We start from the raw sequence: 18,417 nt of genomic DNA on the forward strand, positions 1-18,417 counted from the left end.
CCAAAGGCACCTGGCCTGGATCAGCAATAGTGTGGCAGCAGGACCAGGGCAGGGACTGTCCCCCTGTGCTCGGCACTGGTGAGGCCACACCTCAAATCCTGTGTCCAGTTTGGGGCCTCTCACTGCAGGAAAGGCACTGAGGGGCTGGAGTGAGTGCAGAGCAGGGCAGCAGAGCTGGGGAAGGGTCTGGAGCACAGGTCTGATGAGGAGCAGCTGAGGGAGCTGGGGGTGTTTGGCCTGGAGAAAAGGAGGCTTGGGGGAAAACTTGGGGACCTTATTGCTTTCTCCAACAATTTGAAGAGAGTTTGTAGTGAGGTGAAGGTTGGCCTCTTCTACATAACAAGTGATAGAAGAGGAGGAAATGGCTTAAAGTTGTGCCAGGAGAGGTTCAGACTGGACAATGGGAAAAATTTTGTCACTGTAAGGGTTATCAAGCACTGGAACAGTTTGCCTAGAGAAGTGGTAGAGTCACCACCCCCAAGGAATTTAAAAGACCTGTAGAACAAGTAAAAATGGAAGCAGTGAGATAGGAGATTTTCCTGGGATCAATACTAGGAACAGATCTTATAAACCAAAATGTAAAGTAAACATAGCATTCTTCTTGGTCAGGTGTTCAATGAGATAAATCAATAACACAAACCCCAGTGCTTTCAAAAATATAAACAGAAGACAATGAGTAGCTTTAAATTAGGATTTTGAAATGTTTCAGAAAATTACTCGAGGATCCTTTTATTTGTACATTAAGCTGGATATTTCTAAGTGAAGCCTTATTACAAGAACACATACAAGACAAAATACAGACTTGCAAATTCAGGCAAGACTTCTGTAATTGTCAAGCACTAACTGCCATATAAACACTGAAAACATAAATATTTTCTGTTGGACCTTTTTTAGTGTTCATTCAGGAAATTCAAGGATTCAGGTTTGAGAAGTAGAGTCTTGTTCCAAGAGCTTCATGAGTTTATGAAAACTGTCTAAGTAAATGAGGTAAAGGAGGAAAACCTTTCTAGAATTTTAGCAGAAAAACTGTTCTTCATGTTACCTCTGGCATTTGAAAATGTTTCACTGGTTCAACCAGAAGTGGTGAAGCACTTCTGGCTGAACAAGTCACTGAGTGAACAGGTTTGCAGAGCAATGATTGCCCTTGAATTTGAAGAATGTCACAGTTAAAAAAAGCAAAACTTGTTCTGGCCACAATTTGCACAATGGAAATACTTGCAAGGTCAAGCAAGTACTCTCCTGAGTGACAGAGAAAGAATTCAGAAAGGAAGGGTGAATTTGAAGGCACACAAGCTGTGAAGCTACTAGGAAGAGTGAAGATGGGGAAAGAGAAATGAGGTGAAATGTGACATAAAAGAAAAGACAAGGGTAGAAGATAGAAGAGAAAAACTTTGACAAATGATGCTGTGAAAGGAAATGTTATTCCTTCTTTCCAATATGGAACACAGAGAATCACAATTCATCTCTCTCACAATTTCTGACAACTGACATACGAAGCAAATATATGCCATGTATCAAAAGCCATATTTGGTCAAATTTGAAGGATCATGATCAAAATCTTTGGAAAGAGGCCTTATTTAATTATGACTGTTTTGGGGAAATTATAATATTCAAGTCCTATAAGCAGAAACTTTGCAGAGATTGAGAAAAAAAGAATGATTCCATGATTTTAACAAAAGACCAAAATACTTAGTGAAAATTGCTTCTCTATGACAGCACCAAAAATACCATGGAAATTGGCAGGCAACAGTCAACTAAATCTAATAAACCTTTCTTTGATAACTAGATGGAAATTAAAGTTACCTTCTTAAACTTTACAAAATCCAAGAAAAAAAAACGTTTAATTTCTCCTGATTTCTTTATTGCAGTCCCCTAGAGAATGAGATTTTCCTGAAAAGCTTAAGGCAACTGCATTTTTTACAAAGGTATCCAAAAATCATAATATAGTTGGCAGAAAATTTAAATGCTTCTAAGAAATGAAAAGGAAATAATATTTTTTTATTTAGTTAAAATAGATGGGATTAAGTTATACCTGCTCCATGTATCTGGAGAAAACATTATGAGCCACTATTTAACCAGCATTATAAACTTGCTTTAACAGGTTAACAACAGCTCTTCTTTAAGAATTACATAGCTGAAGGCAAAAAAAACCCTAACCACTGACTAATAAATCTATGTATTGATTTGGGATCTTAATTATTATATGTATAATTCAAGTTTATCTTGATTATAATGAGAATTTGCTTGGTGGCTTTCCCAAAGGAATCTTAAGTAAATGCTTTCCATTTGTTAATATCTGTTGTGGCTGTAGCACAATTTGGCTCAGATTCTGGTTATGTCTTCAGCTCCTGCCATATTGGCAGAATTATAATATATTGTATTAATTTTTGCATGAAGGTGTAGTAGATTAAGCTTCCAAATTCAAGAAGGAGAGATCTGAAAACTGGAATGCAAGATGAGGACTGGATAATCAAATTATATCTTAGTAAATTTCAGTAACCATGCTTTGTGTAGAAATGACTTCATTTATTTCAGTTTATACATTACTTTTGATGGTGGAGGTGCTGAAAAAACCTGCAAGTGTTCACAATAAAAGTACCTGAAGAAAAAGAAAAAAATCTATCCTGTATAATAACTTTTCATTACTCTAAAATATCTGTATAGTGTCTAAGTAGAACAGTTACAATTGCTTTAACCATCTTGTTTCAAAGCTGTTTGACTCATCACTGCAACACATTTGATGTTAGAGTAATGTAGTCAGGGCTCATGTTTGTGTGCACAGGCTTTCTGTCCTGGAGTATTTAAAAGAAGTCATTATTCAATAAAAAACCTGTCACTTGAACAGTAGATTTGAATACAGTGTTGAATAGAAGTATAATTTTGCAATAGATTTTTAGATGTTAGACAGAATTAAGTACCTAGAGGCAAACTCAAACTGTAGCACCACATATACAGAGATCTTTTCTCCCTGAAGTAATGAAAGGAAATCACATTGCAGTACACAATATGACCTTTGGGTCTCATACTTGTCAAAAGTTATAAAAATGCAACTACTGAAATTCTCATTATAAGGATTACTTGAAACAAGTTTTATTAAACCACCCCAGCTATTTAAAGGTAAAAATAAAATAAAACAAATAAGTAAAAAATCAAACATAACCCCTTAACCTCAGTACCAGCAAGATGCCATTTGTGATAAAAATTACCAACTGTTGTAATCCAATAACACAGGCTAAAATTTAATACTTGTTTCACCTTTTTTTCCAACTACAGTAACCTTCTGAGAAATGCCATCATTAACTATTTTCTTTAACAGGAAGGGTAAGAAAAAGAGAGAAAGCCAACGGTTCTTTTTTTTTTCTATAACTGAACCTGTGGCCGTAATATAATAGATGCCAAATACAGCTTATGTTACATTTGTTCTTCTAATACATTTTAAGGCAATATATGTAATATTTTAAAAAATGACTGAACAAAGAAGGAAATTTCTGATTCTGAAACAGCAGTGCTTGAATGTTAATCATCCCCTACAATCAGCACAACAGCTATTGCCAGCCATGCAGAAATGTACAGAAAAAAGTAAACACTCGACAGAGAAAAGTCCTGGAAAAAGCAGGTCATTAAGATCAGATACAAGCAAAGTGCACGAGCTCTTTCACTCCAAGCACGAGCTTAACAAAACTCTCTCAAAGAATTGCAATATTGACAGACCTGTGGAGGAACCTGCCTCCTTTTTTGGTCAGGGGTTGTGACATACACCGCCTGTGCGTACGCGTAACTTTTGAACCGCGGTTTAGGAGAAGGCGAAGGTCCCTGGGGTACACTGACTGTGATCTACGAATAAATTAGAATGCACACATGGGTAGGAGCATGGATTGTAGAAGTAAGTATTGATTTCAAGAGCAGCTGAAGACAAAGAAGCAGGAAGGTCGTTTTTCAAGGACAGTGTTGGTATTCAGCAGGCAAAATGGGACGGTATTAAGGAAACCTCTCATTTAATCTGACACCCTTTCCAAAAGCAACAAACTGTCAGGACTCCACACCAGCAGAATACCAATGTAAAGTGAAGCTTTTTTATAATTTACAAGCAGAGGCTCAAAAAGCAAGTGATCATTTGTCACATCTTGAATAAACAGAGCCAATATTTATCTGCTCAGTACTCTAAAATAGAGTGAGCATCCCATACCCAACCATACAGATTCAGACAAATTCAGACAAGTTATCTAGGCCTAAAATGCACTAAACACTTTAAAAGAGGCTGTCTGATGGTTTCAGTGAAAACAAAAACTGACATTGCAATCATAAATAAATTCCAATTATTACATGAGTTTTTTAAGAGGACAACAGTAAACTAAGAGATTATTTTAAAACGCAGGTCATCTTAAATAAAATGCTAAAAAATGAAAAATGTATCATGACTATGGATAAACACCAACATCTATTCTCTAAAAAGGTAAGGATGTTTCTATCTGCTTTTAAATGTAGCCTCCCCAAATATGTGTTTCTTTGATGTGTTGTGCCACCATCAAAACGCACAATGCTGGACAACTGAAGTGCAAAGCACTTACTTGCTGAATGGTAATATTTAAAACAGTTTGGTGTGAGATGGAAACCAGTATGAAAGTACATGCAGAGAAGTACATCTGACTTGCCTGTGGATGAGACTTTGCCCATTATACCCATGGGATTTTTGTCTTCCACTGGCCATTTAACATCAAACTCATGGGGTAGGCAGGGAAACAACCACTTTAGCACAGCAAGATGAAAGAAGAAAAGTGAAACTCACTTCTTGTGAAAAATGCTGTTCGTGTACTTCTACGTGCTCTTCTCTAGTGATCCTTGTGTGCCGTGGCAGCATCTCCACCTCCCTGATGGCTTCCATGGTGACTTGCTGGGGCAGGGCTTGAAAGAGCGAAGTCACATACATCAAGATGGACTTCTTATCTGGATAGGCAGTTGCAACATCTGGAAGACAAATTACCATGTGTCATTTCAGTTTCCACATTCGATATGAGAAACAGCCAATTAGTTTAATGGAAAGTTGCTAAGATAATGAGCAATCTATTGTCCACGTGAATACTCTAGAGACTAATTAGAACCTTACCATCAGTTCCAAAATTGCAGAATAAACTTGCATATCAGTGAGAAGGTGCCAAAGTTTATACAGGTAATGTTATCTCATTCAGCATAAGCTTCCCATCTATATTTCTTGTGTCAAAATGCAATTTTTAAAACTGTGATCCCCGTTGAGCAGGACTAGACATAGGAAAATATGTATTTGCTTGCGCTGTATAAATACTGCAAGTATAAAAAGTAAGGAAAGCCTCATTTTCCAAGTCATGCCTTTTACATTCTCCCCACATCATTTATCCACTGAAAGCATCAAAGATGCGGGGGGAAAAATAATTACCACTTTTTCTTGTGAATGGATTCATAAAAATCCACAATTGAAGTCAAACTACAATAAAGTTACACAGCTTTTATGTTCTACTTGGTCTTGCATTCTTCATGAAATTTGTGGAACATCAAAGGAACGTGGTATTCACACACAGTAAAATACATAATAGAAAAACTCTTTAAAAAAAATAGCCCTGTAAAATCTCTATGTCCTTTAGTCAGTACAAGAAACTTTGCATGAACACAAAGACGATTTCAGCTTCTGCACATAGCCATGTTATACATCAGCAGGAGAAGCACTTTCCCTGACTCAACAATTCAAGTCAATAACGATTTGTAAAAATGTAAGGCATGTGGCAGCTCTTTGAAATAGTTACTTTGTTATTTGCCATTGACGCTTGCTTCCTACACTCAGTCTAGTGAATCAAGATATAAAAGGACACTTGTACAAGAAATTTATCATGAATTCCACGAATGTTTTAACAAGAGTGCTGGCAGAAAGCCAGGAGCTATGAGTCTTTACTGTCTCAGATCAATCCAATCTTAGCTAAGATTTGAGTTCACAGAAAAAATAAAATATATCAATGGTTCTACAACATGGCATCTCATTCTCCCTGCCTAGAATGTGGGAAGGCACCTTGCATTAAAAGCTTCATATATATCTGGAAATTAAGAAAAGACATTCTATGAATAATTTTGGTTTGGCTTTCTGACCCATCTCCATATTTTTGCTTGGCACTTGATGAGAAGCAGCTGAAGCTTTAGTTCTACTTAGCAGTGGCTGGAAAAACGGCACATTCCCTCTAACATTCCCACTTCCATAATATAAGTATTTTACTGCAAACATCTTCTTGCCTTCTCTTGAATATTCTAACACCATTTTGTTATACTTCGTATAGTTAGTAATTGATGTCTACATGAATATCCATGCCTTCCTACTGGGAAGAGTACACACTGGATGATCAGTGCCATCTGTGATTTTTCTATTGTTTGTTCATTACATTCCTTTTCAAAATGTCCTGTTAACCAAATGGGCAAATACCTTACCATTTATCTACAAAAATATCTCACACAATAAATAAAATGGGTTCATAGCAAACAATATACACGCCAAAAATTGTTTACCCATTCTATCTGACAAATAGAAAGTACATATGCAGCTGTCAAAATCCACTGGCAAGTACGAAAGGATTTAATTTTTTAATCACAACAAATAGCTAAACAACCATAGTTGTAAATCTTGGAATATCAATCCATCTCTCAAAAGTCTTTTTATGTGCTCCTGAATTATCAGAGCAGGAATGACTTCTGCTACACTTTGCCTTCACATTTTCTTATTTTGAATCCTAGTCTGAGGTACTATCTTTACCACCTGCTGAGTGTGATGGCTATTTGAAATCCTCGTAACTAGACAGTAAATAAACTGAAATTCAAGCATTTTTTGCAAGGAAGTTCACTATTTCTTTGTAAATATGTCTACATTCATTTGTGGGGCAAAAATGTCTGTCAAACCAATACATGCCTCTTAAAAACTAATCTCAAACTCTTGTAAAATACATTTCTTAAATAAAACTAAGTAAAGATATTAAGACTAAGCCATTTCTCCAATACTAGTTTTGAGAAAATTATCCATGATTTTTTTTCCCCCAGACCAATTTATCTTCTCAAATTCAACTCAGAGGCAATTCTATCAAAAAATTTTCATCGGTTTTCTTGACAAAGAATATCCAGAGAAGGACTGAAAATAATAAAATGAATGAAAAAAAAATTAAGTAGACTACAAGTCAACAGAGTTTAAAATGGGAAGTATTATAAGGTTAGCAGAAGTAATATTGACGTCTTTATCAATGAAGAATTTGAAAGACTTTGGAAAGCTCTGGAAACCACTCCAGTTCTTTAATAAGATACAGTTACATAAAAGTAGTGGAAAAGTTTCCAAGATGAGTGTTCCAATTATTGAGAGCAAACTTTTTCAGTACAAAACTTTATGCTGACAGATTCATATTTTTCAAAAGAAAATAGTGATTTGAACATGCCACACGGACCATATAGTTCAGACAATTCTTTTTGATACCTTTTCTGTTCCATGGGATTACTTATTAAGACTTGTGGTTTCTTTAGGAATCCTTCATCATCAAAGAAACAAAATTACCTTGCAAAACCCTAACTGTATGTGCTCCCCCTAAAAATATATTCAAACCGTGACCATTTAGAGAGACGAGTCTGTCCAGGGAATGTCTCCAGTCAAATTAAAAAAATACAAAAAAATAAAACTAAACAAAACAGTTATTTTGATATATGGGCAAAAAGCCTGTCTGAGTCTGAGGAGACACCACAAGAGCTCAATTTTGACCATAAATTTTAATGTATAGTAAGGTCTGTTCATTTAGAAAAGCAGTTATTTGGTAACAAGTACCAAAAGAGCGGAAAGAATCTGAGTTCACACCAGAACATTAAAATCATGAAATATAATCCAAATCCACTGTGTTTAAGTGCAATTGCCTTTAAAGGATTATTACAGGTTTAATTTCGGAAGCAATTTGCCTGATAAAAGTTCATTGCAGCTGGACTTTATGAGCAATATTTATTTGTTTCCTGATGAACATAACCACTGTTAAGTTTGACTGTTTGTTAAGGATGGCTACAATAAACCTGAAATGTTCTCAAACTAATCAAAGTCTTCAAAAATTGATCCAGCAGTCAATTTTTATAAGCCTTATAGTTCACAAGTGTTTTGGTTCCTGCATCTATATGTTTGGTCAATGATCAAATTCCTGCTAACATTAAGGGATGAGTGAAAATGAGGATGATACAAAACACAAATAAGTTCCATACCAAAAAATAGAGGCCCAGAAAAACAAACAAATTCCAACTTTTCCTACACAGTGTTACATTATGCACACAAAGCCACACACAGAGCACAAGTTAAAAATGTTTATGGAAATATTTCCTAAAAGTTTCAAATACACAGCTACTAATATAATGGTTCCTTTTTAATAATAATTTGCTTTCTCCAAGCTCTGATCAACTAACAGTTCTGACACTATTTTTGTGAAATGGTTTTACTATTTGTGTTTACCCTTTTCATCAAACTAGTGGCAAAATAACTTTGAAAGAAGAGAGCTTAAAGGCTGCTGCACTGCCAGAAAGATTATATTCCTGTATATAAATTGCTGATCTAGTTTCTTTAGATACTTTCTTTAGATTTTTCTTTAGAGAGAAAAATTTTAAAACATACTTTACCTTATATAGTGCTGAGAAACAATATAAGACTTGAGCCCAAAAAAGACAAGAAATCCTTTGTCCTCAACAGAAGCAGCTAGGATTTTCACAGAATCAAAAAGTAGAAACCATAGAAAACTAATTTCTAAATCCTATACATCACCTAATGCTGTTTGCTTCTATTACAATAGTAATAGAAAATCCCAGTATTTTAATATCACCTGCTGCTATCCCAAATGATATTTTTAAAACTGTGCTAAATAAAAAAAAAAAAAATTGCCTTTCTTTCCACGAAAAAATGAGTATCTCAAAGCTGATATGAATTTTCAGAGGTTATGCGGGTTTTTTTTATTTATGATAAATAAAGGATGTTGTTGTTTCTTCTATCAGAGTGGGGGTTGGGGTTTTCTAAAGGCATTTAAAGATATGAATAAAACATCAATACTTATTACAGGTTCTACTATTTTTTTCCAAATGCTTCTGTTCAGAAAGCAGAAGCTCTCAAATTCCTCAGATAAAACAGAAATCTGACAGATACATAAATGATTAAAAATTTACATCTCTGCAATGTAAACTCATTACAGGAGATATTTCCAAATTCCTATGGCCACTCCTAGTGTGGCACCTGCCTCAGCCACAAGATCTAAGACAAGGGCAAAGAAAAGCATTTATAAAAGGGCAGCCACAACTCAGATGTAACTTTTATTTGTTTTACCTTTTAGCCTCAAGGACAAGGGTGAACTTTACAAAGCCTGTTCAAAAATCTGCAGTAATCTGCCCGACAAGGCTGACCAAAACATTTTGAAAGAGCCTTCATAAAACCCAAGGTATATATTATGATCTCATTTTTATTTGGAAGAACCAAAATTTGCAATTGAAAGTGCATGAGAATGTACTAGCAAAAATGAAACTGCTTACTCTTTAAAACCAAGAAAAACAAGGAAGATTTCATTCTCAAATGGATGTCTCGGAAAATTAGCAATAAAAAGAATCTCCAAAATGCTGCCCTCATAACTAAAGGAAAAAAAAATTGTGGAAATTGTAAACTTGGTAATTTTTACTCCAAATACATACTTTTGTCATTTAACAAGTCCATGTACAGACATTAAGCTATGACAGAATCCTGAGTCCCATCTGAGATTTGCTCTTACTGGTGACTTAATTCCTAGACTGTGAAAACATGAGCCTATATATAGTTCATTCTTATTCAAACACCAAGAAACAAACAAGATTATCAGGCAAAGATTATAAGGTGTTCTGCTTAAAGGTATACATACTTCTCCTTCAGTCTTCCCTGGGTTTCAAAATGACATTTTCCTACATTCATGTTTATACTAATGGTATGATAGCAGCAGGAAATACAGTAGTAGTAATGGTTTACTCCACTGACACTCACTGCTGCCACTAAGACCTCAAAGCAATAAACTCTGCAGTCTCTGAAAGGCCAGCCAGTAACTGCAGTGTCTACTCACAATTACTGACGGGTTTTGCTTCTTTTTTAAACCGGGGATTATTTTCTGCCCTAGTTTTTTACTCCACTAGTAGATTGCATGTTAAATTCAAAATGAAAGCAATCTTTGCAAGTAACCTCAAAGAATAGCCCTAGACTTGCAGATAAACAAAAATCAGTGTATGAAATACTGCAGAACTGTAAATGTTGAAATGTAAGAAGTCTAATGATTTTAAAACTTTATTTTAAAAGCAAAGTTAAAGCAGGTATTTCCTTGATAAATGCTTTAAACCTGATGGATAAGAACTACAGAGTACATTCAAAATGCTGACCTTTGTAGGTTGTATTAAATAAGGCCACAACAGCAGCATGAAGAAAATATTGTCAGAAGTTTAACACATTTGTGTTTTAGAATTGCAGGTCAGGATTTGTGGAATTAAAGTGCTGCAGAATTCAAGTGTATCTGGTAATGAAATGTTTGGTGGCAGAGCATGCCTTTAATCTGTCTGAATGTCTGTTCTGATTTGATACATGAATGTGAAGGAGCCTTGGACTAATATGCCAGCACTATCCAGGTTAAGTGAACTTGATACTATCTCTGCTTTTGAAACCTGCAAAATCAGACTTAATACCTCTGCTGAACAGTAAAGGTGTTGCCTATTCTTTTTCAGGCTCCTTGTAGTATTAAATATTGATTTAGTAACACCACAACCTTTGCAACTTAAGCTATATCTAAAGTAAGTGTCTTCTTAGCAGCAAAGATAGAGACAGAAAGAAGTGACGTCAAAACAGCAAAGGAATAAAACTCTGGTTTTAAAAATTTGGGGTATGATACATTTTTATCATATCATGCTTTATTCTGATATTTTTGTCACTGGGTAGGGGTGAGCATGACTCTCCTCAATTTGTTGAAATAACAAATAATAGTCAGCAGGTAATATATTCACAAAACTGATATACACTACTGAAAGCTGCAGTTTGATTTTTCAAACCCTGGAAATGCAGTGAGCGGAGGGGTGAGGCAGGAAGGGCCAGAGGAAAAAATCCTAAAATGTACCCTGTTTGCCTAGTTCCTACTGAAGAGTTCCTTCCTGAAACTGAAGACAGATCAAGGGAGTTACAGTGTCTGAATCAGAAATAGTGTTCAAAAATGGTAATATTAGGAATCACCAAAACTGTAATTTTGCTAAGAGTATTTGAGATATTTTCAAACAGGTTAATATTTGAAAGAGCAAATGGGACAATATTTCAAAATATTGTACATTTTCCACTTAGCTTTTATAAATATTTAGTCTAGAGAAACTGCATAGGTAACTATAAAAAAAAAAGAAAAGAAAATTAGAGACAGAAATCCAGTAACTAAAGATTTCATAACTTCATATGGAGATAAATTCATTAATTTTATTTCATTGTAAAATCTTTCATAAAGGTAAAATAATATAAGGTAAATGAAAAATGCGGGGCAAGGGAAGATATAAGTCCAATTGTGTCAGGAGCACACGTCTTAAAAAGGAACCCACTAGGCCGCGGCAAAATATCCAAATATGGATAACATTGTAACCAGACCAGTGAAGAGATTTTTGCTTTTATTTCCAGCACATCAGTCTCAAAATACAAAATGGAGACGTGACAGCTCACTGATCCACACCAAAATGTCTCCTCCGGGAGAGCTGATACAGAAATACATAAAATCATCTCAGTCTAGAATTCAGCCAATCAGACACAGAAAACACATATTGACAAGCATTCTATCCAATCTTATAAAACACACGTAATTGTAGCTAAAACAAAGACTAGTTCATAAGAGACAAAGAACAAAGTTCTATTCATGCTAACCTTCTAAAGATATACATTAAATAACCTTGTTGCCATCCTAAAGCCAATTCTACAGAGGCCTATTGTTATTTGTCAGGTCTACTGCTTGGGAAACTTTTCTGCTTGCATGGGAAACATTTCTGCAATGCTAACAAAACTCCAATCTAAGGCCTACATACTTCTTTTAACCATTTCTTAAAAATCCTCTAACCTTATGGATTCCAACAAAAAAGGGCAATTGAAATCTAAACAGCCAATTCTGAATAGACAATAGAAAGAGCCGTGTACTGGATAGGTGATAGTAAGAGATGGCAATACTTCCTCAAGTGCAATCCAAAAAAAACATTGGGAAACACAGCATTCTTTTGAGACATTACAGGACAGAATAGGGATTCTGCTGCTAGAGTGTCTGTATCTTCCTTTTATTCCCATCTGAATGTGCTATTTCTGATATCGAGGCAAGCTAAAATCACCTGAGTTAATTCCATCCCAAACCAACAAAACAGAATGCTGAATCATACTACAGGTAGCTTGTACTTTCCCCCTCTAGAACCTTATGGACAACTGATTTTGTTTGAAACTTGAGAAAAGCAAAATGGAAAAAAGAGTGAAACTAATACAAGAAAGTGTCCAAGATGGACCAATTTGGCTGTAAATTGGAACTAAGCCATTCCTGGCCTTGTTTTGATTTATCAAAGAAAAAATGCAGCAAAAGTTTTAAGGAACAAAGCTAAAGTTCTATGCAGGAAAATTCCTAAATTCTAGGTCAAGATCAGGTGTAAAATGAGTTCTAGATATCTTAAAACAAATACAAAATTTAGTGTGCATAATAGCATCTTCAATAATAACTCCCATTGCCCACTAACTTAGGGCAGAGTATCATTTGCAAGTATAATGCAATAATTTTTATATTCAATAGACCATCCTTCCACAGGGCATGAATGTTTGATTAATTTCAGCTAAAAAAAAGGCAGAGAAATTTCTAATATCATCATGAGAGACTGAGAAAATTCATAGCTATTAAGGTTCAGTTCCATATAGGGTATTTAGGAAATACATAAAGGATATATATTTATAGGATATATAAGAAAAGAGAACACTCACTGACAGAAATTCATGTGTACAAATTGATTTGATGCGTGAGTTTTAAATTCAAAGAAGAGGTTTCTTGAGGAGTCATATGGCTACACATACTGAATTTTCACTGCATGTGTGAAGTGGCTACACCTACATGAAAACCAGTTACCTGGATATTACAGGCTTCTCTATGTATGGCACATAAACAGTACAAAAAATGACAAATGAGCTCTTTAAGAATGTTAACTGCAGCAGATGAAAAAAGGCTATTTCCAATAGCCTTAAAAAAATACATACACATCTTGAAAATGCTGAAACCATAATTTTAATAATTTATATATATCATGATCATTCCTGCATTGAAATGGTAAAGAGATAGGGTAGAAAAAGACTTATAAATAACTTATTTTTAACATTTTAGGGATTATTTCACCAAGAATGCAGCAAATAGAATAATATGCTGATCTCTTTTCTTAGGCTGATCATGAGGAAAAGCAGTCTAAAATGTGTCATGCCAATACTTTTTAAAAATGCAAGCTTTTACTGAAGGGTTACTATGCACTTTCTATTTTCCAGAAAGTGATTTAAAATCTACCTGCAATGCAATTTTAGAAAAAACCCTTAAATCTGATTATCTGAGGAAGAGAACTGCTCATGCTTGACAGTGAGAACTTCTTAAGCCCATACTCTGAGGTTGGAAACATCTGCTCATGTTTTGCATAAATGTAAGCTTCCATTTACATTTCAACAATTTTATACATGGTTAATGTTGGAAAAGCAGAGAAATAGGTTTAGGGCAAGGATGTCTGGTAATTCATAATGTAAAGACTCAGAAATCAACATTTTAATGACTCCTATTTAAACATGCAGCACAAAGAAGGTGTCTTGTCTTTTCCAGCCCATGCAGGCCTCAGCCTGAGGAAACAGAAGTGTGTGCGACACTGGTGGGTGAGGAGCAGCATGTGAGAAGCCAAGGAGAATTTAAAATGCTGCAGCTCGGTGGAATCAGACTGGATTTGAGGACATCATATCTATAATATTTACTTCAAATGTCCCCTGCAAGATGGAATAGCTGTAAATATGCAACCACAGCAGCCAGGTGTGACTGGGGTGCCAAATGGTACATTATGTGTGTATCAAACAAAACAAATATAGCAAATTTCAAACGTGAAGCACAATACATTAAACTTATTTAATACATAAAAGGAAAACCATAAGTATTAGAACATTACAACAATTACCCTCTAAGCATAATAGCAGCACTATAATCCTTTACTTTGCACTCTGAAAAAGGAAATCCTTCTAAGTACTGTATCAGGAGGGCAAATTGTGTAAGAAGGGCCTGCATGGGCCCCAAATTTGCCCTAAAACAGGACAGATACAGACCACAAATCAGTATTACAGGAACACCTTGTTTATTAGACATGTTTCTGACTTCACTATAAAAGGGTGCTCTGACATTTTTCTTAGTTCAGAATTATTAATTGTCTTCATGGTCTTCACTCACAGAAACAAATGGAATAGCAACATTTCAGCACTCAGCTAAATCCAGGAATGTTTTATGATGCAGTATAGGAGCAATTTCAAAGTACAGCATTTTCATGGATGGCTTTATTAAAAACTCAAAGAAATTTATGTTTTTAATGCTTTAAATACACCAATCTCTAGTCCACTGCAATACACTTAGAGCCTAAATAAGCATTTGTAGTAGTTCATGAATGAGTGCTATGGTAGAGGCTTGTTGAGTCAGCTTGGACTCAAAAATGAAAGGTAAAGAAACGGCAATTTAATCTTTTCAAGAGTTTCTAGAACTGATACAAATTTTGGGACATTCTCAATGTAACCATCCTTCAGATTACATAGGAATTCCAGTCTAAACAAAGCACAGCTCATTTTAATGCTCTAGTAGTGTATGTTCAGCTATTGTTAAGGAAATGTAGACAAAGCATTCAAGATTAGAACCAAAGCCTGTCACATTAAGCAAAAATTGCAAAATTGCACTCATCAAGCTTGACAGAATAGCTGCAAGTATGTAAAATAGTATAGTGTTATGTACAACGGCACCTTCTGAAAATACTTCATACATTTGAGCATTCAAGGAGCAGATAGATCACAGCCTTGAAATGCAAGGCTTGTTACTTTTTCCATCCAAATATCAATTTTGAAAGATAAACCAAATTCATCTTCAAGAAATATAATATTGATTTTATTCCACAAAGCATTAACAAGGCTTGATTTGGAATTCTGTTTTCTGCTCTGACATGTCCAAGAATGATAAACTACAAGTGGAACAGAAACAAGTTGCTAGTCACAAGTAAGACAGCATCGAGAACAAAACTGTTTTGAGAGCCTATTCAAAGGAAGGCTTAGAGCAGCCACACGAGTGCTCCTTCTAAATATATCATGGGGAGAAAGCAATCAGAGCAAAACCACCAAGCTCAAGGACAATGTTAGCAGAAGAACAAAAGACGACCATACAAACCTGAAGAAATACAGCCTGAAATGCAGAAAAGTTTATTGCCTTCAGAAAGCAAGGTTCTGAGCAAGGCAAAGGAACAGAAGCAAAGAATCAAACTGATGACAACAAAACTTGAGGCATTCAAAAAAACCTTTATAATGAGATGTTTACCTGATATTGCAGGTAAACAGGACTTCAATGAAAAATTAGGTTCTAAATGTTCTGTTCCTCCCATCCTTTTTATATTCTAGTTAATGCTAACTAATTTTTAATTATACTATTTTAATACAGGGTACAGGTTCATGCTTTTGCTTTTCTATGAACTCCACTTCCCTGCTCTTTTTCTTTTTTTTTTTCAATTATGGGGAAATATATCCATGCAATAACCTGACCAAAATCACAATAAAAATAACATGTCATGTCTGACTATTCTTGGAAACTCTGATAAAGAATTAGACTAAAGATGCAAAAGAGCTTTTCGACATATTGCATACATATACATATTTAACAACTAATAGTACATCAACAGAGCATGTGAAAGAAAGCTGGAGATTAATCAGTGCAGTCAATATAATGTAAATAGGAGTTAGGAATGCATTAGAACAACAACCAGCTTTATTACATATTTATCATGCATTATGCTAATGAAGAAAATGCAAACAGCCCTAAAAATATGTTTAGATAGGACTGTGAAGCGACACAAAAAATAAGCAGGTTAACTCTAAATATTAGTTGGTGAATATTTTAATAAGGAGAAGAATTTGTAAATACAGAGCAGTAGCTAAGCATAAAAGAAAAAGAACATGTAAAGGTTTAAGAAAGTATATACTCCTGGAAAAAGATGGAACTGCTAATTCCACCATTAGCATAGTATCCCTTGATATTTAACTTGCAAGTACTAATTATAATTTCTTGAATTATCTATTTCAAAATTAAATAAATTACATAATATTCAGATTCACCAAGTGAATATACATTTGTCCATTAATTAGCATTATTATTTCTAAAGAGGTTATGTAATGTCAGGCCTTAATCTATGTTCTTTGAAACAAAATATATTTTTTAAAGGTCAAATCTAATTTAAATACCAACTTTTATTAGCATTTTTAAGGGGGGAAAAAAGGATCATAAGAAGACGTGCTTGAAAATTGACTTTAGAATTTAGAATTGACTTTTCCAGGCTGAATAATTAAACAAATGCGCAATGCTACAGGTACAGGACTCAAACAGAGTCATGATGAGATTAACATTCATAACTACAGTTATGGGAGCAGAGTCTAGGATTGTAAATTAGAGCAGTGGAAATCAACATTTTCTTCAAGTCTTTGTTTAATTTCCCAGTGCTAGAGAGACTGACTTTAGCTGAAACATAAAGAAGGGATTTAATGGTTATTACCTAAGACAACATACATAATCTAAAAATAATGCAGAAGAGGTCGCCTTCACAAAGAACTCAATGTTCTGAAGACCTGAAATTAGGCTTTGAAACAGGACCCGAAATATCTAATAAACACCTAAATAAATGAAATACATGCCCAAACCCACTGGGAAATTTTCCTTTCACATTTAAACAGTGTACAGTCTTGTAGTAAAACTACAAAAATATTTTAATACAAAGGTTACCAGTGTTGCTTCTCATTGACTTGTTTCCCTAGATTAACATAAAAAGTCAACAAAAACCAAAACCATAGAACTGAAAAATCTTTCAGAACTAAAGGAAAAGCTAAGCAGCTCTCCAAACTTTAAACTAACAATATATAATACTTTTTAAACTACAGATAATTATTAAATATCCTAAAATAATCATAAAATGGATCTTATTCTGCTTAGCTAATTTTTGGTTTGGGTCTTTATTTGACTGGCTAACTCCTGAAAAATCTTTGGGCCTGGTTGTGCAAGCATTTTCATCAAGCAGTTTGGGCAAGCTGGCCCAACACTCTAATAATTTAGCCCATTTTACCAAAAATACAGTGCTTACATCAAAACTGAGCCTGCAGGATTCAGATAGGACAAGTGAGTGACACCAGTGAAAGAGAAGTGGCATGTTTCACTAACTTGCAGCATTAACAGTTTAGTAATATATATTCTGGGCCTGCACAAAACATTTTTAATAAAACATGAAAAGTTCTAATAGCTTAGAAATAGCACATTTGCAAATCCAGAGCAATAGATTTGATGCAGACTGAAGCACTCAGTCTGCCAAGGACGGACAAAGCAGCAATGGTGTTGTAGTGTGGTGTTAAGTTTTTTATATTGCTCCCCCATTTTATGTATTGTTCCCCCCTTTTCAATGTAAAATGGTTCTGTCCTCCCCAGTTTTCCCGCCATAGCCCTCCTGACAGTTTTGTTGCAATGGTTACCCCTGCCCCTGGTTTTGTCAGTCAACTAAGTTATGTAATTTCTCCTCCATCATTCCTCCTTATGAGTAAACCTTCTCTCCTCCCTGGGCCCAGTCAATCACCCCCCACTCCTCCTAGTTTTCGAGATCCTTCTTCTCTCTGGGGGTTGTGGTTGGCTGTGGTCCCGGGGCCCCTCCTTTACTTTGTATTTATTGGATAGCTCTGTATGTCAGTTATGTTAAGTTCCTCCCTGTACCCTTCCCTATTGGTTTGCTATGGATCCCTCCCTTATCCACCCCCTATCTTTAAAACCCTGCTTCTCCCGCCCCTTGGGGCCATTTTGCTGGTTGGTGGCGTCTCCAGGTTGGTGCTCCTGTGACATCAAATAAACCGACCTTCACCCCCAGCAAGTGTCTGACTCCTTCCTCTCGTCCAGTCAGCGTCGTGAGTCCAGTCCGTGATCCAGCCCAGCCCGAGGCCAAGACACCAAGGGGGGTTGGCACTCTGTGCAGCTGGGGTGTCGGCCACAGACCATCAGCTAGCCGGACTTCGCCTTAGTGGCCACATACGCACCGCTGCACAATGGGAGCCAAGCGCCTTCCCCACACCATTCTCCCTCTGAGCTCCAGCTGACCTGAGACCTCAGCATGAGCAGAAGG

The 18,417-nt window shown here is 35.5% G+C and overlaps 1 protein-coding gene across 1 annotated transcript in view; it reads right to left on the bottom strand.

Moving 5' to 3' along the window:
• DMD (dystrophin) overlaps positions 1 to 18,417 on the bottom strand; it is a 979,219-nt gene that overhangs the window by 726,068 nt on the left and 234,734 nt on the right. Inside the window, exons 8-9 of the mRNA XM_058822052.1 lie at positions 4,787 to 4,965; positions 3,712 to 3,834 (exon numbers count right to left, since the gene is read on the bottom strand). Coding sequence (XP_058678035.1) covers positions 3,712 to 3,834; positions 4,787 to 4,965 — 302 coding nt within the window. The remainder of the gene's footprint in view (positions 1 to 3,711; positions 3,835 to 4,786; positions 4,966 to 18,417) is intronic.

This window comes from Ammospiza caudacuta, chromosome 2, assembly GCF_027887145.1.
Source record: "Ammospiza caudacuta isolate bAmmCau1 chromosome 2, bAmmCau1.pri, whole genome shotgun sequence".
NCBI classification, from domain to species: Eukaryota; Metazoa; Chordata; class Aves; order Passeriformes; family Passerellidae; genus Ammospiza; species Ammospiza caudacuta.